This window comes from Symphalangus syndactylus, chromosome 12 (genome assembly GCF_028878055.3).
Source record: "Symphalangus syndactylus isolate Jambi chromosome 12, NHGRI_mSymSyn1-v2.1_pri, whole genome shotgun sequence".
In the NCBI taxonomy this organism is placed as follows: Eukaryota; Metazoa; Chordata; class Mammalia; order Primates; family Hylobatidae; genus Symphalangus; species Symphalangus syndactylus.
In genome coordinates, this window is record NC_072441.2 from 131178059 (window position 1) to 131200702 (window position 22644).

At 54.1% G+C, this 22644-nt stretch overlaps 2 protein-coding genes across 6 annotated transcripts; both read left to right on the top strand.

The window, feature by feature from the left end:
• Positions 1-3618: 3618 nt before the first annotated feature.
• KNCN (kinocilin) lies at positions 3619-10000 on the top strand. Of its 3 annotated transcripts, none has more exons than XM_055255471.1 (4): positions 3619-4201; positions 5255-5323; positions 5995-6069; positions 7836-10000. In XM_055255471.1, the coding sequence occupies exons 1-4, from the start codon at positions 4051-4053 to the stop codon at positions 7913-7915; spliced, it is 375 nt and encodes a 124-aa protein (XP_055111446.1). In that variant the 5' UTR covers positions 3619-4050; the 3' UTR covers positions 7916-10000. The 3 variants fall into 3 exon arrangements, with proteins under 3 accessions (XP_055111446.1, XP_063484270.1, XP_055111447.1); XM_063628200.1 differs by having other exon boundaries at positions 3993-4201; positions 6022-6069; positions 7836-7994; XM_055255472.2 differs by lacking the exon at positions 5255-5323 and having other exon boundaries at positions 3993-4201; positions 7836-9998.
• A 1037-nt stretch (positions 10001-11037) lies between these two features.
• On the top strand, positions 11038-22644 carry TMEM275 (transmembrane protein 275). Of its 3 annotated transcripts, XM_055255470.2 has the most exons (4): positions 11162-11301; positions 11551-11799; positions 21546-21644; positions 21936-22644. In XM_055255470.2, exon 4 carries the CDS (start codon positions 22023-22025, stop codon positions 22554-22556), a length of 534 nt encoding a protein of 177 aa, XP_055111445.1. In that variant the 5' UTR covers positions 11162-11301; positions 11551-11799; positions 21546-21644; positions 21936-22022; the 3' UTR covers positions 22557-22644. The 3 variants fall into 3 exon arrangements, with proteins under 3 accessions (XP_063483638.1, XP_055111445.1, XP_055111444.1); XM_063627568.1 differs by lacking the exons at positions 11162-11301; positions 11551-11799 and adding an exon at positions 11038-11155 and having other exon boundaries at positions 21542-21644; XM_055255469.2 differs by lacking the exon at positions 11551-11799 and having other exon boundaries at positions 21542-21644.

Here is a 22644-nt window from a genome sequence, read left to right on the forward strand (position 1 = left end):
GCAGCTGTGGCACAACAAGAAGGGCCTGAAGTTGGGACCGGAGCCCTGGGTTCCAGTACTGCCTCTGCCACTATTCACTGGTGACCGTGGAAGTCCTGGCTCTGCTGGACAGAGGCAGATCCAGCAGACGCACTGAGGAGGCTCTGAGACCACAGAGCCCCTTCCAGGCATAGGATCTGCGATAATGGAAGGCAGCTCCCCAGCTCCAGAGCTCATGCGTGGGTGGGGCCTAGAAGGAGAGAGCTGGTCCCAGCCAGTTGGAGCGTCTCAAACCTCAGGTCTCTCTTCTCAAACCTAGTGATCAGGCCTGGGCCCCAGCCCCAGCCCTGATTCAGCTGGATCCTGAGGACTCCTGTCTGAGGGCCTCTGGGCACAGGGACCGTCCAGTTTTTGTCCCTCTATGTGTCTATCTGCCTGGGCTCTGGGGGCCCCTCCTCCCTCCTGGCCGACTGCCCCTCCCACACCCACCTCCATGAATAGTGGTGCCTTGGTCCCATGCCAGCACTCCAGCCGATTCAGGTCTGGAGGGGGCCGAGGAGCAAGGTCCCCCAAAGGCTAGCACTCTTGTTGCCATGGTAGCAGTTGCCTTGGAAGCCGCTTCCCTGACTTCAGCTTCCAAATGGTCCAAGAAAGCTACCCGTCCCCCAGGGGACTGGTGAATTAATCACTCTCTTTTCCAGTGTTCTCACCCCTCAAGGAAAATAAACAGAACCAAACCAAACTGGGGCCTTTTCGCCCACTGTTCCTCCCCACCCCCATGCCACACTTGGACTTGGTGCACTGAGAAGGATGGAGCATGGGCAGACACTCTACAGCCCTTGCCTCAGCAGGGGACAGAGAGAAGAGACTGAGTGATGGAATTCAGCAATGTACCCGTGGCCTTGCCACTCCTGAGAACTGTGGCCTCCAAGAGCACCCCAGTTCAGTGGGGAGGCTCCGATGCTTGGGAGGGGTGGAGGGTTGGTGGGGCGATGGAGCCCTGGTGCCTTGGGCCTCCCTCTCAGCATGGCTCACAGAGAGGTTCCTGAACTCATTTACCTATCGCTCTGATCACAACACTCAAGGACACACATACATTTTCTTCTTCAGAGATGATATAGCCCAAACTGAGGAAAGAATTGGCAGGCCTCCCTCTCTACGTCACAACTGTTTTGGGAACCTTTAATGACGCACTCCTGGTCCTGAGGGAAAGAGACAGGCCTTGACTGATTTTCATTGTTTTGTTGTTTTTTTGTTTGGTTTTTTGAGACAGGGTTTCACACCCATAGCCCAGGCTGGCGTGCAGTGGTGTGATCTCGGCTCACTGCAACCTCCTCAAGCGATCCTCCCACCTCAGCCTCCCAAGTAGCTGGAACTACAAGCACGCACCACTGTGCCTGGATAATTTTTGTTTTTGTAGAGACAGGGTTTCACCGTGTTTCCCAGGCTGGTCTTGAACTCCTGCCCTCAAGCAATTCTCCCGCCTCAGCCTCCCAAAGTGCTGGGATTGTAATCCCACAGTGCCTGGTCCCTTGACTAATTTTTTAACACAATGTCTGCCTCTGAAGGTGGGGCTGCCAATTCCTCCCACCTCAACTAAGACAGTGTTGAAATTCAGGGGCAGATAGGCCACAGTACTTCCCAGAGGGGCAGGATCCACGAGGACTCTGGGGCAATTCCTCTGTCTCCCCATGTCTTGGATTCCCCACCTGTTTATAAAGAGCTGGGACTACCCTGGTTCTGTGATCTTGGAACTGACAAAGGCTTAACATGCCTCTCCTTTGAGGTCATGGTGTTTTCTGAGATCTGAAGCAGTGCACAGGTGCCTCTGCCACCCCCATCCCCATCACCAGACAAGGCAGTGGGTTCAGGGAGGCAGAATGGCTGGCCCGAGCCCCATAGTGCGAGGTGGAAAACACGGCCCCAAGAGCTTCTGTCTTGGTGAGGGTGTGAGAGAGTTGCCCTCAGCCTTAGACTTTGAGAGGAGCAAGGAACACGTTTCATGGACAATTATTTCGGTGGCTCCTTCTAAAACTAAGGCAGTGGGGGATCAATTATGTGTGACAGAGACATGGGCTATGATTTGATGCCTAATTAGAGGAATAATCAGATCTCATCCAGGCAGGAGGCACAGCAGATGCTGGCAGCAGTGCCATGGCTGGGGAGTGCCCAGTTCCAGGGGCTTTCCTTCTGTGGGGAACAGGAACACAGTCCAGGGCCCATCTGTGTGCTGCAGTCACCCCTCTCTACAGACTCATCGTGAGCCGAAGCTCCACTCAGGTGACCCTGGGCCTTCTCAGGCCCCCTTCTCCACATACAAGGAATGCCTCTTGTTACAGACAGAGGTTCCCTTGTGTCCACAGTCCTCCTCTTTGACGACTAGAGGTTGTCGTGCAGTCCAAGCACTCTCCCTGAACTCTGTCCTCATGTCCAGAAGCCTAGCTCAAGTCCCTCCCAGCCACAGCATTCTGGGGAGCTCACTCCTGGAACCTGCCCTCAAGGGGCTCTCAGTCTACAGAAGAGATAGAACAAGAACAGGACAGCCATGGAGGCAGGTGGAGGAACAAGAAGTTGAGCCTGGCGATATGAGACTGCAGATGCGGTGCAGAGAGGGGGCATCCAAAGAGAGGCCAGGGAGGCTGGCGACGGGACTCTGAGCAGGATTGTGGGACCCTAGGAATTGTGCCCAGGTGCAGGGCCAGGCTGGGGCCATATTCTGGGCCTGGGGAGGCCCCGATCCATAAAGGACCAAATAATGCAAGGCATGATGAAGGCTGGAACTGGAGGCCGGGGCAGGGCTCAGGGCTAGGCTGGGTTGGTGACCACTTCCCAGCCTCGGGGTGGGGCACCCTGCAAGTAACTCAGACAGGCTGGGTGCAGGTGCTCAGTTCAGCGGATGGGAAGGCACCAACAGCCTCCCACTCCCAGCACCCAGCCCCTACCAAGTCCTCTTCCCTACCCTACCCCTTAGGTGTTTTCCTCCTGCCCAAACCAGCGCCACCACTGCTCTTCTCTGTCACTCCCAGTCGGGGATCCCCAAGGTGGCTAGAAGCGCTCACTCTCCATTCCACTGGCCACTAAAAAGGGGGAGGGTACCAAGCCCACCTGATGACAAGGGAGTCCCCTGAGATCAAGCCTCAAACTAGGACACCCTCAGCCCTACCTGGGAGCCCAGAGGTGGACAGGATGGGGATGGGATGGGCAGGGGTAGGGAGCAGACTTGGAGGGATGCCTCTCCCTGTCCGCTTTCCGTCCCAGGTGCAGTTCCTGTCCCTTGAGCCTCCTGCCGTGTGTCTATCTCAGACTCCAAGCAGAGACCCCAGGTGCACCTCCAGGCCAAAGGGCAGAGCACAGCATAGTGGGCCCTGAGCATGTGACCAGGAGTCTCCTCACATCCCTGGCTTCTGAACGACATGCAAAGCCACCAGCTCATTCTTCCCCCTCAGGAACCAGCAGTGGAACCTGGGCTGACTGCCCGCTGGGCCCTGGGACCCAGACAGCCACTCACATTGCAACCTCATGAATAACTCAGCACCTCCCTGCTGCCTACATCTCTGAGGAGCCTGTGGCCGCTGGACCAACTACCCCTCACCCTGCCTCTCATTGCTTTAAATTGTCATAGGCTGAGGCTCAGTGGCAAGTGAGTGGCTCTAGGAAGCTGGGGCAGGATGTCCTGGGCAGGGGAGCTTGAACTCTCCTGGGTGGAGGCTGGCAGGGAAGGATCCTATGGAACAGGCCCAGCTCCCTAGAACTCTGGCAGCCAAAGCAGAAATGTAGCCACACAGGAGTCCCAAGGGTGGGCTTCAGCTTCAGAGGGCTTTAAGAGAGGAAGAGTAAGCTGGGTGACCTCGTACAGATCCCTGGTCAAGGTGGGACTGGGGGGCCCCTAGTGGAGCAGCGGGGTAGGACTGCAGATAAATCCCAGGGTTCCCCACCTATCATCTTACTGCCCAGAAACTCCTACCCTGAAGTTGGAGCACCAACAAGGAGACATCCAAGAGCCCAGAAACTTCCAGGACTTTTCTGGGGCCAGACTGCACCGGCTGGAGGCAGTGCCCCAGGTGCGCCTGCATGGACATCCCCATCAGCAGCAGAGACTTCCGCTGCTTGCAGCTGGCCTGCGTGGCTCTCGGGCTTGTGGCTGGCAGCATCATTATCGGCATCTCCGTATCCAAGGCTGCAGCTACCATGGGCGGTGTCTTTATTGGTGCTGCTGTTCTGGGTGAGCAGGGGCTGGGCTGGGAGAGGGAAGGGAGATTCTGGAGGTGGGGGCAGGGGCATGGTCAGTTGAACAAGGAACAGGGAAGGGCTGGGTCAGCAGGAACCAGCTGGGGAGAATGGAAACTAGAGGTGTGAGCAAGGCCGCCATCAGGGGCACAGGCGGGAGAGGAGGGATGCGCTGGGGCTCCTTCCAGCCACGGGGAGGAGAAAAGAAGGGGAGCTGGCTGTCACACTCCTTTCTGGCTACTCCCGCTGGCTCTCCAGCCCCAAGTTCTAGGCTCTTGGATTTGTGGTGGGATTCATCAGCCTATCTGGGCAGAACAGGGGGTTGATGGCAGCAGATAAAAGGACAGAGCTCCTGAGGACTCTCTGAGCCAAGACAGGCTCCAGCTCAGAAAAAGGGTTTCATCTTCTTTCCCTGTTTGCCTCCATAGCAGCTGTGCCCATCTATCTGTCTGTGTGGGCCAGGCCCACTGATTGCCTCGCCGTGACGCTGAATGCCATCCCTCACCCCACCCCACCCCCACCCCCACCCCGGGCCAAAAGCAGGACCAGAAGCATCAGGCTAGGGGGCTTTGGGTATCTATACCTGCGGGTTCTGGCACAGATGCTCATCGGGGGATGGAGTGGGGGCGGGCAAGGCAGGACTGGGTCCGCTTCCTGCCCCCCAGGTCTGGGTGGGGAGGAGCATGCTGAGGACAAGGGCCCAGTCCGACCCTGGGGGCCCTGGGGAAGCGTGGGGATGGCAGAGATGCAGCGGTGGTATCAGCCAGGCTCATTCCAGCAACCTGCTCTTCACTTAGGAATGGTGGAGCCAGGCAGCTGGGGCCTTCACAGTCTGTAGCCCCTTCCCCAGACAGGCACTGCCCCCACCAACCCAGACGCACACACCCACGGGCTCACATTTACACACTCACAGTCCCAACTCTGCACACTATGCTCCTCCCATGTACACCCCTATCTCACAAACCACCCCTCGAGCTCCCAGCCCACCCACAGCCTCAACACTCACCAGGCCCCTCCCCATCACAGAACCCCCTATGTCTCTTCTCAGGGTTCCTCATCTTGGCCTACCCCTTCCTGAAGGCTCGGTTCAACCTGGACCACATCCTGCCTGCCATAGGTGAGGCCTCTCCCTGACCCCAGCAGACCCCTCTGCCAAGGACTGTTCCAGATCCTTTGTGTGTTCGTCTGTGACCTACTGTGCGGCTGGGATGAGCCCATGTGTGAGACCGCACTAGCTGTCTGTGTTAGAGCTGCTGTGTGTGTGTGTTGTGCAGGCGTTGCCATGACTACAACATGGCAGAATCCAGCCCAGTGCCTGCAGCAAAGGTGCCTGAACCAGCTCAGAGCTGGGAAGTCCATCTCCCTTGAGAGATTTTATGACTCCCCAAAGCCTCCAACATCTCTAAATAACTCCCTCTCCATCCCTGAGCCCCCATGAAAGACCCTCTATTTCCCCTAAGACCCTACGGCCTCTGCATAGCCCCCACCTCATCTCAGCTCCCCACATACAGGAAGCCATCTCCACCAATCCTATGGGGCTTTCCATGGCCCCAGTTGTCCCCGGGACTTCATCTCCCTAAAAGATCTGCCATTTTCTCCTTCAAGGGCCCAGTTCTTTTTCTCCTGTCCAAATCAGCCCAGATCATATGAGACCTAAAGGAATGCAGTGGAGCAAAGACAGCATCAGGGATGGAGACTAGACAGCAAGAAGAACTTCCCGTCCCAACCTGGGCTTGATTTGGGGAATGGCTCAGTAATCAGGGGGCTTGGGGTGGTCTCATCCTGCAGGGAGCCTAAGAATCCATCCCCATCCAGGGCCAGACCACGGGGAAGGAAGATCCAGCACCAATGGCAACAAGGAAAGTAAGTTCCAGAAATTCCCGAGTCCGTCTTTTTTTTTTTTTTTGAGACAGAGTTCTGCTCTTGTTGCCCAGGCTGGAGTGCAATGGCGCGATCTTGGTTCACTGCAACCTCCACCTCCCGGGTTCAAGCAATTCTCCTGCCTCAGCCTCCCGAGTAGCTGGGATTACAGACATGTGCCACCACGCCTGGCTAATTTTTGTATTTTTTTTTTTTTTTTGAGATGGAGTCTCGCTGTTGCCCAGGCTGGAGTGCAGTGGCCCGATCTCGGCTCACTGCAGGCTCCGCCCCCTGGGGTTCACGCCATTCTCCTGCCTCAGCCTCCTGAGTAGCTGGGACTACAGGCGCTCACCACCTCGCCTGGCTAATTTTTTTTTTGTATTTTTAGTAGAGACGGGGTTTCATTGTGTTAGCCAGGATGGTTTCGATCTCCTGACCTCGTGATCCGCCCGCCTCGGCCTCCCAAAGTGCTGGGATTACAGGCGTGAGCCACTGCGCCCGGCTAATTTTTGTATTTTTATTAGAGACGGGGTTTCTCCATGTTGGTCAGGCTGGTCTCGAACTCCCAACCTCAGGTGATCCACCCACCTTGGCCTCCCAAAGTGCTGGGATTATAGGCGTAAGCCACTGTGCCCAGCCTCAATCCGTCTTTCATCTCCCCTCCCTGACTGAGCAGCAACGTGGGGCCTGGGAGCCTTGAGCAGCATGCCGAAGGGGCATCCCCAGTGCAGGGGGGCAGTACTGCTGGCGGTTCCCCCATGTGCGCAGTCAGACCCTTGCTGCTCCAAGCTGAACTGATCTCCTCTTGCTTACTCTGAGGGCTTTTGTCTTGCCCAGCATGGTCACTGGAAGGAGGGCATCTCCCTGCCCCTTCCCCTCTCTCCCTTTTCCTTCCCCTTCTCTCCCTTTCCCCTCCCCCTCCCTCCCTTTCCCCTCCCCTTCTCTCCCTTTCCCCTCCCCCTCCCTCTCCCCTCCCCCAGGTCCTATGCCTCAGTTTATTTTCCCACTCCCCCCTCCCAACTCCCCCAGGGTCAGAGGAACTCAAAGGGACACAAGGCTGGAGTTCCCAGTGCCCAGGGCAGAGCTGGGATAGAATGGGGAGGGGGGGACACGCCAGGGGACAGTTTCGGCCCAGTTTAAAGAGGCACCCATGGGTACCAGCTTTGGGTACTAGCTTTAACCACCCCAGTTTAAAGTTCACATCCCAAACTGGGCATCTCCTTGTTCCTCCACCCCACACCTGGAAAATTCCAGGGCAGGAGTTTCTCAAAGATGGTCCCAGCCCAGTCTCTGCCACCAGGGGTTGGAGGCCTAATACTCAGTGAAAGGCCCCATTCCAGACACTGTTCTGAGCCCTGTTCATCTATTATTCACTTTTAAGTCTCACAACAACCACATGAGGGTGGCACTATCATTAGTTTCATTTTACATAAGGGGCAACCGAGGCACAGGGAAATTTAGTGACATGCCCAAGACCACACAGCCAGGAAGTGCGGCAGCCAAAGCTCAAACCAGGCAGTGGGCTCCGGGGTCCTGCCTCTACCCCCAGCCTATGCTGCTGTCCTCTTGAAAGCCATCCTGACCGGAGGTACCTCTTTAAACTGGGCTGAAACTGTCCCCTGAGATGCTCCCCTCCCTCCATTCTATCCCAGTGCTGCGCTGGGGTCACCAGGCACCCCGGCCTTGGGTCCCTTTGAGTTCCTCTGACCCTGACAACTCCACGGGGACCTGTCTACTGAGGCCGTCCTCGTCCCTGGTCTCTTCCCCAGGAGCCCGCAGCAGCCTGTCCACCGTGAGCAGGACCCTGGAGAAGCTGAAGCCGGGGACCCGAGGGGCTGAGGAATGCTGAGGCAAAGTCTGAGGGGCTGCCCCTGCCCTGCCCTCCCGTCCTGCCTGCTGCCCCTATCTCAGTGCCCTCCTGGGTTAGAAGACCCGAACTGGAGACAAGCCAGGCCTTGCAGACCCCAGAGCAGCTGGGAACAGTGTCTGGAATGGGGCCTTTTGCACTCGCCCGGCCAAGCCTCTCCAAAATGGATTCCACTGGTGTGGGCTGGGGCCTGGAGCAAGGTGTCGCCAGATGCCTCCACAGGGTTCCCATGTTTCAGGCTCCTGCCCTGGCCTTTCTTTCTGGACTGCAGCTCAGTTTTGTTGTCTGTTCGATCTACTGATTTGTTTCTCTGGAATTTGGAGTCCAAGGCCCTGACTGTGACCAGCATGCCCCAGTCCCTTGCTCTAACCAGGCTACAGAAGTGAACCACAGGCCCACAAGAACCACAGACAGGGACCCTCCACCCCCATGGTCTAGCCCAGGGGCTCTAGAGCTCACTAGCCCAAAAGAAGGGCTAGACAAGATCCTTTTCCAAATATCAGAACTCCTGGCATTTCCTCAGGGACAGGCTCTCAGCAGCAGTGAATCAGATGGGGGAATTTGGGGGGCTCACAAAGGGACAGGTACAAACAACCTTGCCTGGGGGTCAGAAGAGGCGACTTCTCAGCTGAGCCCAGCCCTGAGACCCTTGGTGTCTAACTCCACCACTCAAGGCTTTTCGTGATCTGACTTCTCTCTTCCCCCCATCTTCTCACTGCTCCCTGAACAAGCAAAACACATTGCTGTCTCCAAGCTTTGCCCCGTGTTCTCCAGGAACCTCCCTGCTTCTCTCTGCCTATCAAATTCCCCACTTTTAAAGGCCCCGTTCAAAAAAAGTCTCCTACCCACGTACTCTCCTCATTCTCTTCCACCAACCTCTGTCTTGCCACCTTTCAGGCAGGGTTGAAGTCTTCCTTTTCACAAAACAATTATTAAGCCAAATTAAGTCTACTGAACGTTGCCTCTGCTCTAGTGTCTAGCACCAGACCAGTAGGTGCTTAATAAATGTTAATGGATTCAATTTAATGTAAAAACAATTCCCTAGGCTTTCCCTGCCACTTCAAAGTCCCATCTACCGTGGGTAGAGCAAGTTTGGAGCAAGGAGGCCCAGGTGTGTCCTCACAGAAAACATTGTTCCTCCCTCCACACCTGCACCCTCCAGGCAGAGTTGTTTGACCTCTACAGATACCCTCTCCATACGGCCTCTGGCCTGGTTTAGTGAGAAAACAAGCTAGAACTCACGTCCTTCTTCCAGGATCAAGGGAGACAGCACTTCCTCTTAGAAGCCTCCCCTGACTTCACTGTGCTTCCCAGCCCCAGGGTTTCCCTCCTTCACAGACCACTCTGAGTGGCCTTTGTCTATTTCCCCTCTTGAGAGTGGGAGCAGAGGGCCAAGCACCCAGAAGACACCCTAGTGGATGTTGGAAAACCAAAATTTTCTGAAGCAGCAGAGTCCATCTCAGATGGGAAAGCTGAGGCCCCACTGGAAAAAGGACTCATCGAGTCCTATGGTGAAAGGTCACGGGGCCAGGCCTGCAGCCAGGTCTCCTATCTCTCCCTATGCAAGGCTCTATCTTCTGCTGTCCTCTACACAGGTGGAAGGGATCAGTTCTCTGACCACAGCGCGACAGATCTCCATGAAGGGGCTGCCTTCCACAAATGCTGGCCAGGTGTAGAGACTTCAGTTCCTTCAGCTGAGAGAAGCAACTTCCTCTCCTTAAATTTCCCTCCTCTCCACCCAGCTGCTGCCTATTCCCTGTCCCTTCTCCTTTCCTTCATCAACAATATCTCAGGCTGCTGGTCCCTCCTCAATCAATGGGGAGACCCTTTCTCCTATCCATCTTCGATCCTCACCTCAGTGCCCCAGAGATACCCCAGGGTGGAGGGGGTGGGAAGGGGGGATGTGGAGCCTGAGCTGCGGAGAGAGTGATTCCCTACCCCCTGCCCATCAACCCCTCTCAGCCATGCTCTCCCCAGGGTGGGGCTATGGAATCCCCGAAGCCTGGTGGGGCCAGGCACAGAGAGATGCTGGGGCCCAGGTGGAATAAATGAAGGAATGACAACATACAACGGCAAGAGCTATGTCCACTGGGGAAGAACTGGGTGAGGCTTCAAAAGACCCTTAAACTGAGTGGAAATTCTTGAGCCTGGGACTCTAGTTCCTCTTTTTCCCTGCAGTGGGCTTCCTGAAACATCTTCCCTCCAGCCCAGGTGAATATCCCAATACATCTTGCTCAAGTACATCCCCAACCTCAACCTCTCCACTCCCTCCCCGTGGTCACAGGAGTAGTCAATGTGGAGACATGTGGCTTCTCCCCCTCATACTTCGAGAAAAGGTGAGGTCAGGCCTAGCTGGCGTGGGTGGTATGGTAGGTAGCGTTAGGGAGAAGTAGAACCCTCCGATATTTCAGCATGGGACAGGGGCGTGGACAGGGACAGGTCCTTGAACCAAGCTCTGCCAGTGGTCTGCTCAAGGAATGAAATTGGTTCTTTCCAACAGCCATTCTCACACCAGGACTGTGACTGTGACTGTGCCCGGCCCTGGGCTGGGTGCTGAGAACACACAAGTGATCTAAAGGTGGGGACTACTTGGTCCAAGCAGATTCCTTGAAGTCACATGCCTGCTGGGTCAACCTGGAGGAGGACTGCACAGGCTGGGGGCGGGAGTCTGCAGATAAAACTCACATCCTGGATCCCCGGGGCTAAGGCAAGAGGCTGTGAGGCCTCGAGCCTGGCTTTCCCCAGATGCAAAGGGAGGATATGGTAGCCCTCCCCAACAGGGCCACTGTCAGCATGAAGGCTGCCTGGCACACAGTCACATCAGGTAGGGTTTATGAATGGATGAGTAAACGGGTGAAGGCAGAGGTTGGAGAGATGCTCTTTCAGCTGAACTCCTCCAGGGTCTGAAAAGTCAGCACCTCAGTCTTCCCTCCCACACAGCCCAGCCTTGAGGGGCGCCTGCTGCCCAGCACTTCCTCCCCAGCCCTCATCCCAAAAAGCTCCTACACACACCCCCAGGAGAGTCACTCCCTAGACAGGCTCATGGCCACACCCCTTTCTAGGGTGCAGGATTGGTAGTTGATTGGGGAAAGGGTGCTGAAAACAAGTCCATCCCTGGAAAAATCCCCCCTCCCCCGCCCCACAGCTCCAGCCCCGCTCCAGAAAGAAGAATCCATTTGAAGTTGAAGGCAGAGCCAGTTCGACTTGTACCCCTGCCCTAGAGTGAGTTGCAATATATCCGTGCCTGGCTCTCGGAAAGTGTGGACGAGACGGTGTAGGTGGGCTAGGAGTTATTTGCAAGGGTGCTTGCAGACCGCGAAGCGTAGAGGAGAACGGCAGAAGGACGGAGCGGAGAGGGGAGGTGTATGGTAAGAACCCCGCTCGCCCCGGGTTGAAGGGGAGCTGAGGGTCGGCGGTCAACGCTTGAAGGAGAGGGGTTCCGGGTGACGGGAGGCTCCTGGGGACCGGCGCTGGCCCCTCCCAGCCCACCGCCGCCGCCGCCGGGGCTGCTCCAAGGGAGCCGAGCCCAGTGGGAGCGGGTCTGCGCGTCTCTGCCCTGCGCGCAGGGGCGGGGGGCCCAGGACGGGGCGCCCTTTCCCACCCACCTGCTGATCTAGGATCTCCAAGCGGCTCGGCCCAGGACACCGCCTGGGAACCCAGCCGCGTGGGAGCGGGCGACCCTACCTCCAACCCCCTTGCTGTGCGCCGGCCCAACCCCTAGAAGTCAGCGGACGGCGGAGGAGGTGGCCCGGCCTCTCTCCTGGTGGTCCTGCGCCCGCGGGATCCTTCCTTCCTGCTGACCCAGGGTGCTCAAGGGTCAGCCGGGTCGGACCCGCAGGGGAGTGTCCACGGACCGGCTCAGGCAAGTGAAGGAGCTAGGGGACGCTGACGGGAGGGGGCTGAGGAGGGGACGCTTACCGGAACGGGGGGGAGAGACTCCATCCAGCCTGAGCTCCAGGAGACAGGAGTAGTGCCCAGACAAGTGGTCAAGAACCTGTAGCCGCGAGAGGATAGGGGTGAGAAAGATAGGGAGCAGGAGAAGGGGAGACACTCCGCAGGCACTGGCCGCGGGCTCCGGGGATTCCTCTGCTCCATTCTCACCCCGCCCTGCTCTGAACTGTGTAGGACTCTGCCCTAGAATCTCACCTGTCCCCTCCACATCCTCCCCAAGGCCCAAAGTGAGGAGGGGATGGGAGAGAGGAGAGCACAGAGCAACTTCAAATCCAAGAGACAGGTGAAGCCAGGAGGGCAGAAAACACCCCTCTGACCAATGCCTCCCCCACCATTTATTTAACCAATATTCACTGGGCCATTTATTTAACCAATATTCACCTGGGGAGAGGCAGGCACCGCCCCGCCCCTCCCCCTACCCCCACTGGCGATACTGCAACAAACAAGGTGGACATAATCCTGGCCCTCAAGGAAGATGGCTGGGGCCTGCAGACCTGGACACAGGAGTCATGGCACCATGAGGGTATCAGGAGTTTAACAGTCCTGATTTGCAGAGTTTTGGAAATCTGAAAGAAGGAAGGAAGGAAGCAGCATCCCAGCTGCACTCTGAAGGTAGAGCTGGGGTCAGCCAGGGGAAGAGAAAGTAGGCTCATGGCTCAGGCACAGGGAGCTCACAAGCCTGGTGCGGTCAGCCCTGCAAGAGCAAAATCAAGGCGGGGGTGGGGAGGGGGGGCAGGGCTGGGCAGCAGCCGTGAGGATCCTAGGAGGAGAGATGGGGCAGTGGTGAGACTAGAGAGGAAGGGATGGATTCTGGGATGCTTGGCGGGGAGAGTCTGCAGGGCTTGGTGATAGATGGCAAATGTGTGGAGGGAAGCCTCGGGAGACAGGAGCTGAGGATGAAGCCCAGATTTTCTGGCTGGGTCTGTGGGCTCTGTGGGCGAAGATGAAATTGAGGGAACTGTATCCCAGGGGAAGAGTATGTTTCCAGGAGGGAGGCTTCAGTAGGTGCCAAGCTCTGGAGAGGTCAGGTTAGCTAAGGGTTGAACGGTGTTCATGGAATTCAGCAAAAAGGAGTCAGCTGGTGGCCTTGGTGAAAGCAGAGTCTGTGGTGTGATGGGGCAGAAACCAGACTGGAGTGGATTGGCTCTTGACAACGAGGTGAGATATATACTGTAGACAGTGCTTTCAAGAAAGGAACAGAGCAGAGTGTTAGCTGGAGGCAGATGTGGGGTTGAAGGAGGGTTTTGTTTCAAGATGGGAGAGGCCTTCTTAGGTGCATCCAGTGGGAGATACAGTCCAGTGATGGGCTGGTGAGCTCAGACTAGGAAGTGGGAGGTTTCCGGGGATCCTTAAGGACCACAGTGATGCCAGGGATGTGGATGTACAAAGGGCCCATGCCGCCCAGCTGTGGTTTTTTCACCTACAAGGCTTAGCAGTTTAGGCATAGACTTGAGGTGGCAGAAAGCCAGACTGTTGCAATTGAGGCTTTGCTGGCAGCTTTGGCAGAAAGACAAAGGGACAAGTGAAGTTGCAACAGAGTAATGGAAATAAGGCAGTTTGGGTTCTTGGATAGATGCAGACAGAAGTGGAAGCAAGAGTATCATGGAGAAAACTGTCGAGTTCCAGGGATTGCATGAGATCAGAGAACAGTTACAGCCAGAGGCAGTGTGGAGTTATGAAGGGCACAGATTTAGGAGACACACAGCCTAGGTTTGAATCACAGCTCTGCCCTGTATTACCATGACGTCTGTGACCTTAGGCAATTCTTCTGACCTCTCAGGCCTCTGTTTTCCAGTCCATAAATCACGACAGCAGTAGTGCTACCTAAGGGTTGTCATGGCACTTAAATGAGTTAATATATATAAAGCGTGGCCGGGCACGGTGGCTCATGCTTGTAATCCCAGCACTTTGGGAGGCTGAGGCCAGAGGATCATGAGGTCAGGAGATCAAGACCATCCTGGCCAACATGGTGAAACCCCATCTCTATTAAAAATACAAAAATTAGCCAGGTGTGATGGTGTGCACCTGTAATCCCAGGTACTCAGGAGGCTGAGGCAGGAGAATCGCTTGAACCTGGGAGGCAGAGGTTGCAGTGAGCCGAGACTGCACCACCGCACTCCAGTCTGGGCAACAGAGCAAGACTCTATCTCAAAAAAATAATAATTTTATATATGTATATACATATATATATGGAGAACACTGTTTATGCTGTACCCATGTTTGTATGGAGGTAGCAGTGGAGTTACAGTCAAGAGTAGGGTGTCAGGGTTTCTCAGAGGTGGAATGGCTCAAGGTGATGACAAGGGTGATAAAGTCCTGAAGGTGATGAGGTATGAGGAAGTGTAGCTGAGGTGGAATGAAGGAATTGAGCACTGGAGATGAGAAGTCAAGAAACTAAGAGGGCAGAGGGGTTGGGTGGGTGGGCAAAAGATGCTGAAGTTCCTTAGGCTAGAGAGGAAAGTGGAGCTAGTTCCAGAGCCTTGGAGGGAAGGAGACAGACAGGAAGGGCAGCTCCACTCCTGCCAGTCTGAAGTCCTCTCTCTCCACCCCTCCAGCTGGATCCAGGCAGCTGAGTTGCTTAAGGTAGAGGCAGAGGCCCAGACTGAGGTTAGAGACCCCAGTCTGGCCATCTATATAACCCCTGCTGGGGACTGCGGCCTGAGGATTCTGTTGGGGAAGTGAGAGAGCACCAGGAAGGACTGGAAGGGAGCATCTTTGCCTGGATTGTTACAAAGGCTTGGTTTAACCAACGCAGACCTGTGATCGCTCAAAGAAGCCTTTGGAGTCTTGCGCCACTGGGGCCTCTCAGCTGTGCTGGGAGCCAGAGCTTGCAGGGCCTGCAAAGACCATCTAGATCAATCTCGCACTTTACCAATGGCAAAGCTGAGCCCCAGTGAGGGGAATGGTGAGTGCTTGCCTTTTGCCAGCATGGAGACCCACTGTGAATGGGGAGGCAACATCAGAGCAGCCAGAATGGAATTCCTATCCACCCATCACCTCTCCCAGGGGCTTCTGCTCTCAAGCACCTTCCCTCCACCATCACGCTTCCAGGCAAGGAGAAGTCTCCAGGGCAGCAGCTCATCTCCACCAGATAGGCAGGCAACTGATAGTGTGTGATATGTTGGCCTGTGTCTGCAACTCTCTGTGTGTAATGCATCTATGCATCTGTGTTTGTATTTCTGGATATGTCCGGTCACTGCATGTGTGTCTGTGTGTGTTCGTGCATGCACATGGGCTCAGGGAGGAAGATGATAGATCCCGGGAATCACACACAGGAGCTGGAAAGCCATGACTTCAGGCTTCATCCTCAAACCTTGTTTCCAGCTTGGAGACTGTGTGTGTGCACGTGTGCACATACGCACATGCACACGTGTGAGTATGCATGTATATGCATGTGTCTATGGTGAGGACAGGCCCATGGATTGGCTAGGGTGAGGATGATGGTAGCTCTTTGGGTTCTGGGTATGCAGAATTCAGTTGGCAGAAGCTGAGAGCTCCCAAGGTAGTGAATGAGCCCCAGCCGGCAATGAGTGAGAGCGATGTGGGAGGTTCCTGAGGATGCGGGTGCTGGGAAGAGGGCTGGCCCAGATTTCCAGGGACTGAGAGGGCGCAGAAGGGCTAAGACTAAAAGGAACAGAGGAGTTCATAGTAAGCAGGAAAGAGCTCAGGCTGAGCAAGTGAGGGGCTCAGGCTCCCGTGGAGGACAGCGGGCTGGGGCCCCTGGCTGATGTCTGGACTGAAGCCCCCACACCCAGAGGCTCTTGGGCCTTTGGACCAGGAATCTGGAGCCAAGAGGCCTGGCAGCTACCTCTAGTCAAGCAACTGCTCTTGTGCAACACAAACATCCCAGAACCATGGGTTGGGGGCAGAGCGGGGCGCAGGCTGACCTGCTGACCTGAAGGGACTTCAGACAGAGACTCCCTCTCCAGGAGCTCTTGCCTTCACCTGCTGAGGTCCACCCCCTTGAGCCCAAATTTTTTAAATAAGCAAACATCTCTATGCCTTTCAGTAAACAGCAATTCTAATGAGCCAAAAATATGAGCTTTTCAGTCTGACAAAACCGGGTTTGAATCCCAGCTTTCCCTATTGCAGCTGAGTAAACCGGAGTAAGTCCCTTCACCTCTTTAGCCTCGGTGTCCTCACTGTGATCTGGGGGCAGGACTGCAACAGCTCACAGGGTTGTAGTGAAGGTTAAATGTGCTAACGTAGGGAAAGTGCCTAGCAGAGAGTTGCTGCTCAATATGAGTGCCCCTGCCCCTCAACCAGAACCCCTGTGCAGCAGCTGATTTCCCAGGGAAATAACGGAATCCCAGCCTAAAGCAAGTAATCTGGTACAATGAGCAGGTACAGCCATATACATTTATATGTATACCTATACATAAATGTGCCATATATACATATATGTATACATATACGTAAATGTGCCATTTTATGAGACCTTTTGATACACTGACAGTAATTTCTTCATTTCCACCTTTACAAACCTCAAGTAGTTGAGGGTGGGGCAGCAGATTGATTGATGAGGGACCTCAGTTTGGGGACAATAACCTCATTATACCCCTCCCTTCACATTCAGACAGCTAAGGCCCAGGGAGGGACCCCAGCTCTCCCAGGCTGCCCAACCAGTGTCTGCTCCTCCCCCAAACTGCTTGTGGACTGGACTCCCCATGTAGAGACCATGAGGCCTCCCTAGCCAGAGGCAGGGCAGCAGGGAGGGTGAATTGCTTGGCCAGGGTCATGGGCAGCTGAATGGCAGTGTTCAGAGCCCTGGCTGGGTGGGAAAGGGCCTGGTTCTGGTCTGGCTTGGCCACAGACCTCCTCTACTCCAAGCTTCAGTTTCCCACTTCTGGAGATTTAGGGATTGAACTAGATGATCTCCATGGGCTCAGCAGCTTGGAGTACTCACTGAAGTGAAGGTCTTCCAGTCCTCGCAACTCAAGAGTCAGAGCAATGCCCTTCCCTCCTGCTCAGGCACTGGGGTTGAAGCGGGGACTTGGAATGAAATAAAAAGGGCTTAGGGGACTGGGGAGAGCAATAGCATCAACTCAGAGTCCTGCTTCCATAATCCAATAGGCCAGCCTGGAAGTGGCATGTGTCACAATTCCCTGGCCAGAACGTCACACAGTGCCACCTAATCACAAATCAGCCAGAAAGTGCAATCTTAACATGTGCTCAGTAGAGTGGAAAACCAGAAAGTTTTAGTGAACAGTGCCAAGGACACCCCACAACAGAGCTAGCCAGAACACCCACAACAAAACAGAAACAACACCACAACAGCAGCTGCGGGAGGCCACAGTCCACCAGATGAAATGGTGGTGCAAACTGAATTACAACAGCTGAGCAGCCTCAACACCTCACCCCTGCACACTCCCAGATCCCAATTAACCAGGGTGGAGGCAACCTCAGGAATAAGCCCAACACCCACATGTTCTTAGTCCTTTTTGTGCCTAGGGCAGAGACCCTTTTGTCTTATAGTCACTCTGCCTCCCAGGAGCAGATAAGAATCAATCATTCATTAGCAATTAGCACTGAGAAGCTCAGCCCCTGGGCTGGAATTATTTTCTGTTGAACCTAGTTTGCTAAACCATGGAAGAAGCAAAGTGATTTTTACCTTCCTTGAACCAGGGAAAACCTGTCTTCCTCTGTGGTTGACATTTGAGCAGTGTAAGTTCTAATTACAGGAGCTTATTTACAGGGCCTCAGAAGAGCCTGAGCCCTGTGCCTCAGTCATTCAACATTTAGCAAATCTAGCACTGTGCTAGGTTGAGAGCTCAGGTTGGATCAGTACACCAGATTTCAAATCCTGGCACCACCACTGCAATTGAGTGGTTTGGGGTGAGTTTACTTAATCTTTCTCTGTCTCAGTTTCCTCATCTGCAAAATGGAGATGTAATAGTAATACTTAATCTTAGGTTGTAAAAATTAAATTAGATATTATAAGTGCTTAGCATAGCATAACTTAGTTATAGATCTAAACGTGCTAATTTCAGAGTATCATCTAGACTTCTGTTTCTGGCTAAAGTAGACTAGCTTCTATCAGACCAATTTACCTGCTAAGGATAACTTTAAAAGCTGGATTAAGCATTTAAGAAATCTGTTTAAAGGCATGGGAGAGCTACCAAGGCAGTGAGGACTTGAGGGGGCCAAGATTGTGGAGAGAAGTAATACTAGATTTTGATTTTTCCCTAAAGGCATTTTCCAGTTTGTAGGAGGCAGTGGTCATGAGACTGGGGAGTCAAATTTGAATTTGGGGCCTAAAAAGGGAAACGGTACTGTTAAACACCTACAGTTTTTACTGGGAAGACCAAAGCAACACTCTGGGAATAATGGCTAACCAGATATAGACTAGACTCAGAAAGACTGGAACAAAGTTTCCAATCAGTATAATCCTAGACTGGGTTAAAGCGGCCTGTCCTTCTTTAAGTGCCTGTCAGAAGCAAAAGCAAATCCCCTCTGGAGAAAGACAGTATCATTCAGAGCCTCATGCTAGCTCTATAATTTTTTATACACAATGTTGGACATTCAATAAAAAATTATCTGGCATTTCAGGAGATAAGACCAAATGAACAAAAGCAATAAAACAGACAAGAGCAATAAAAAAGACAATAGAAACAAGCCCACTGGAGATCCAGATGTTGGAGTTTTCCGATATGGACTCTAGAAGGTTTAATATGTTCAAGAAAATAACAAGGGAATCTTTCAATAGAAAACTGGAATCTATGAAAAAGGATCTAGTGGAAATTCCAGAACTGAAAAGTTACAACAGATGAAATAACTCCACTGATGGATTTAGCAGCTGAAAAGACACATGTGAAAATAGGATTAGTAAACTAGATGGTAGAAAAATATTTCAGTAGAAAAATATCCAGACTGAAACAGAAGGAAGGAAGGAAAAGGCTAGAAAATATAGAATAAAGTGTAAAAGAGACATGTGGGGCAATAGCAAATGGCTGAACATACAAGCAATGAAGGTCCCAGCAGGAGAGGAGAAAGAGAATGGGGAAAAGATAAGAGCTGACATATTTCCTGAACTGTGGGACAATATGATGCAGCCACAGATTGTAGAAGCACCAGGAAGGATACATACAAAACAAATATCTACAAAGAAGGATAAATACAAAAAAAAAAAAACTCACTTAGGCACATCACAGGAAAACTGCTAAAACCCAAAGGCAAAGGAGAGTCTTCCCCTTATGGGAAAAGAAGCAAGATCTTGGCCAGGCGCAGTGGCTCACACCTGTAATCCCAGCACTTTGGGAGGCTGAGGCAGGTGGATCACGAGGTCAGGAGCTCGAGACCAGCCTGGCCAACATGGTGAAACCCCATCTCTACTAAAAAAAAAAAAAAAAAAAAATTATCTGGGGGTGGTGTTGGGTGCCTGTAATCCCAGCTACTCAGTAGGCTGAGGCAAGATAATCACTTGAACCCAGGAGTCTGAGGTTGCAGTGAGCTGTGACTGCACCACTGCACTCCAGCCCAGGTGACAGTGCAAGACTCTGTCTCAGAAAAAAAAAAAAGAAAAGCAAGATCCCTGGACTCTCCAGCCCGCAGGGCCTTCCTGACCCTCATCCAATGTCAGCTTCCAGGAGACTGATGTGAAGTGAGGTGAGCCAGACTCCCTCCTCTCCCTCAGGGCACCCTCATACTGAGCCCTCCCCACAGGAAGGGAACCCTTGCCTTTTTCAGATAATGTCAGATGTTGATGAATGAGGTTGGGGAGAGGCTTGAAAGGGGAAGATTTGGGAATCTCACAGCCCCTCCTGAGGATCAAATCCTTCTCTTTAAAATTAGGCAAGATTGTGTGGGGTGTGAGCCAGCTCATCTGTTTTCTGACTCTGGTCTCAGAATGTCTATTCTTCCTTTTAGTCCAGCCACCAGAGCCCGAATCCACTTCCCTCTCTCAGCCTCAGTCTCCTCAGTTGCAAAATGTGGCTATTAAAATTTTTTTTTTAATTCTTTTTATTCATAAACAAAATAAATAGACACAGGGTTTTGCCATGTTGCCCAGGCTGGTCACAAACTCCCAAGCTCAAGCGATCTGCCTGCCTCAGCCTCCCAAAGTGCTGGGATTACAGGTGTGAGCCACCACGCCCAGCCAAAATATGGCTATTAATAGGCATCAAGCAGTAGTAGATTGTGATATCATGGATGTAAAAGTGCTTTGCAAACTGTAAATTGCTGTACCCTTTTAGTGGTTGCTATCCCTGCCTGGCAGAACCATCAGCAGCAGGTTAGCAAATGTTCATGCAGATGAGGAGCTTCCTGAGGAATCTGTGGTCTGTAGATGCCCTCAAGGGTCAACATGTGCTTTCTTTGCTAACATTTGGGGATTTCTGACTTCCTGCCAGCTTGGTAAGGCAACAAGGTGATTCTGGCTGGAGTCTCAGTAGAGCTGCCACCTCTCAGCATGGTGACAGGAGAGGGAGCCCTGGAGTCATCAGCTCTGGACAGGCCTGGAGGTGGCCTTTCAAGTCCTCTGACCTGCGCATCCTGTGTGTCGCAAGTGAAGGATCTGACACTAGCCCTCATTTTCACTCAGTCATCAAGCTTTCTCCAACCCCACCGGGTATAGGGTTTGGACACTCAGAAAGGTACCTCCACCTGGGAGACAGCCCAACTTTTCTGTTTCCAAAACCAACATGACCAGCCTCCCAGATTTGAGACTTCATGGCTCCCTTCTCTGTCAACCAGCACCACAAGGGCATGGTTAACATTTATTAAATACTCACTGTTCTATGCGCTTTATTTAGCTTAAAATATTTAATTATCACTGTACCCTATGAGGTGGGTTCTATGATTAGCCCCACGTTACAGGAGAGAAGACGGAAGCAGGAGAGTCAGGCCCCCTGTGAAGGTCGCACTCACTCACTGCTCCTCACCCTGCATGCTCCCCTCAGACTCGCGGTACCATCTGATTACTTCCCTTTCATCCCCATCCAGGACCCTTTTCTGGCATTTTCTCCCCACAATTCTAACACAGCTCACTAGCTAAGATCTCATCCTTTGAGGGCCTTTGTACCAACGATGATCTTATGCGTTATAGAAGAGAATTCTCAAATAGAAATCATAAATCCCTAGACTCTAATTTTATTACTCTTGTTTCTGCATGCATTTCCAGAATTCTAGAATCCAGTGATAGATCCCAGAACCAGAGACATCTAGAGAATCCTAGAAAGGAATTCTAGCATCCAGCAATTAGGCTTTTGAATCCAGGTTCAACAGTAGAACAGCGGGGAGTGGAATGGAGGTAGGATTGGAATTTAATAGAATGCCCAGTCTAGAAAGGGCCCTGGTGCCTTAGATCTGCTCCAGCCCAAGCCAGCCGATGTGGGGACTGTGCCCTCTCACTGACCGTCTGAACCATCAGGAGCTCCTCACTCTCACGTGGCCCTGACTCCAGGGCCTCATCTGATGTTCAGGAGAGTCAGTGTCATTGCTATGCCTACCGGAGCCTAGGGTGGGGATGCTGAGGCCAAGTGGCATGGTCATTTGGGTCCTGGTTCTGGATCTTGGATAAACTGCTAGATCTCTGGGAGCCTCGGTTTCTTCATCTGAATAAGGGGGCGGGGGTGGGGGGCAAGGTCAGATGATTTCCAAGGCCTCTTCCACTTGAGGGAGTGAGTGCCTAAATCCCAAGAGCCGCCATTTGCCTTCTAGTTAGGACTCCTGAAGACGATGATTATCATGTGATGAGCACCTAAGCTGAACTGGACCCTGTGCTGAGCACTTTCCAGCCATTATCTCACTCAAATGAGTTCAGGTAGGCTTCCTGGAGGAGAGGGGTTGGAGGGGCAGCGTCTGTTTGGAGGACAAAAAAGTGAGGAGAGAGGGAGGATGGCAAGATTGGCCACGAGGGACCCCCGGAACTAGGTGGGGAAACAACAAGTCGACTCTTTACATACGGGGTGGGTTGTTGCTTCCCAGAGGCAGAGGCAGAGGGCTGGCCAAGATGACCTCTGCCCACCCAGGCACTCAGTGTAGCTACAGACGGAGCCTAGGATTGGAAGTCAAGATACCCTGCTGACGCCGTCCTCTTGCTGTGTGCCCACAGGACGAGCGTGAGGAGGCTCCTGGCAGTTGGGCTGTTCCGGGCCGGCGGCAGGAGGGAGCTTGATGCGTGCCTGGCGTGCGCAGGCCGATGCCGCCGGCAGAAAAGAGCGAGGGGCCACCGGTCCCGGCGCCCGCGGAACGCGCCCGAGGCCGGGTGCCGGGCCTGCCGTCGCCGGCGCTGTGCTGCGCCTGCGGTCTGTGCGCGCTGCTGGCGGGCGTGAACGTGACGCTGGCAGGCGCCTTCGCCTCCTTCCTGCCTGGGCACAATGCGCTGCTCGTCGCGGGGCCGGCGCTGCTGGTGCTGGCGCTCGGCTTCTTCGCGGCCTGCTGCGTGTGTAGCCGCCGGGGCCCCGCGACCCGTGCGCGCTCGGCGGCCGCGGCGGGCCCGGGCCAGGGTGGCGGCCGCGCCGGGTCCGTGGCGCTGGAGATGGAGAGCAGCGAGCCCACGGCACAGGACACCACGGCCGTGCAGCTCAGCCCTGCCGTCTCCGCCGCGTCCTCCGGCCGCTCCAGCCCCGGCCCCAGCCCCCTCACCTTGGAGGCCCCGGCGCTAGCGGCGGTCTGCGCGCTGCGCTCGGGAGGAGTCCAGCTCAACCCGCCCCGGGAGCGGGCCGCCCCCTAGCGGACCAGGGCCCCGCCGTGACTCTGCTGTCCGGGTTCATTCCCCTTAGGAATTTAAGGGGGGAAAAGAAAGAAAAGAAAAAAGAAAA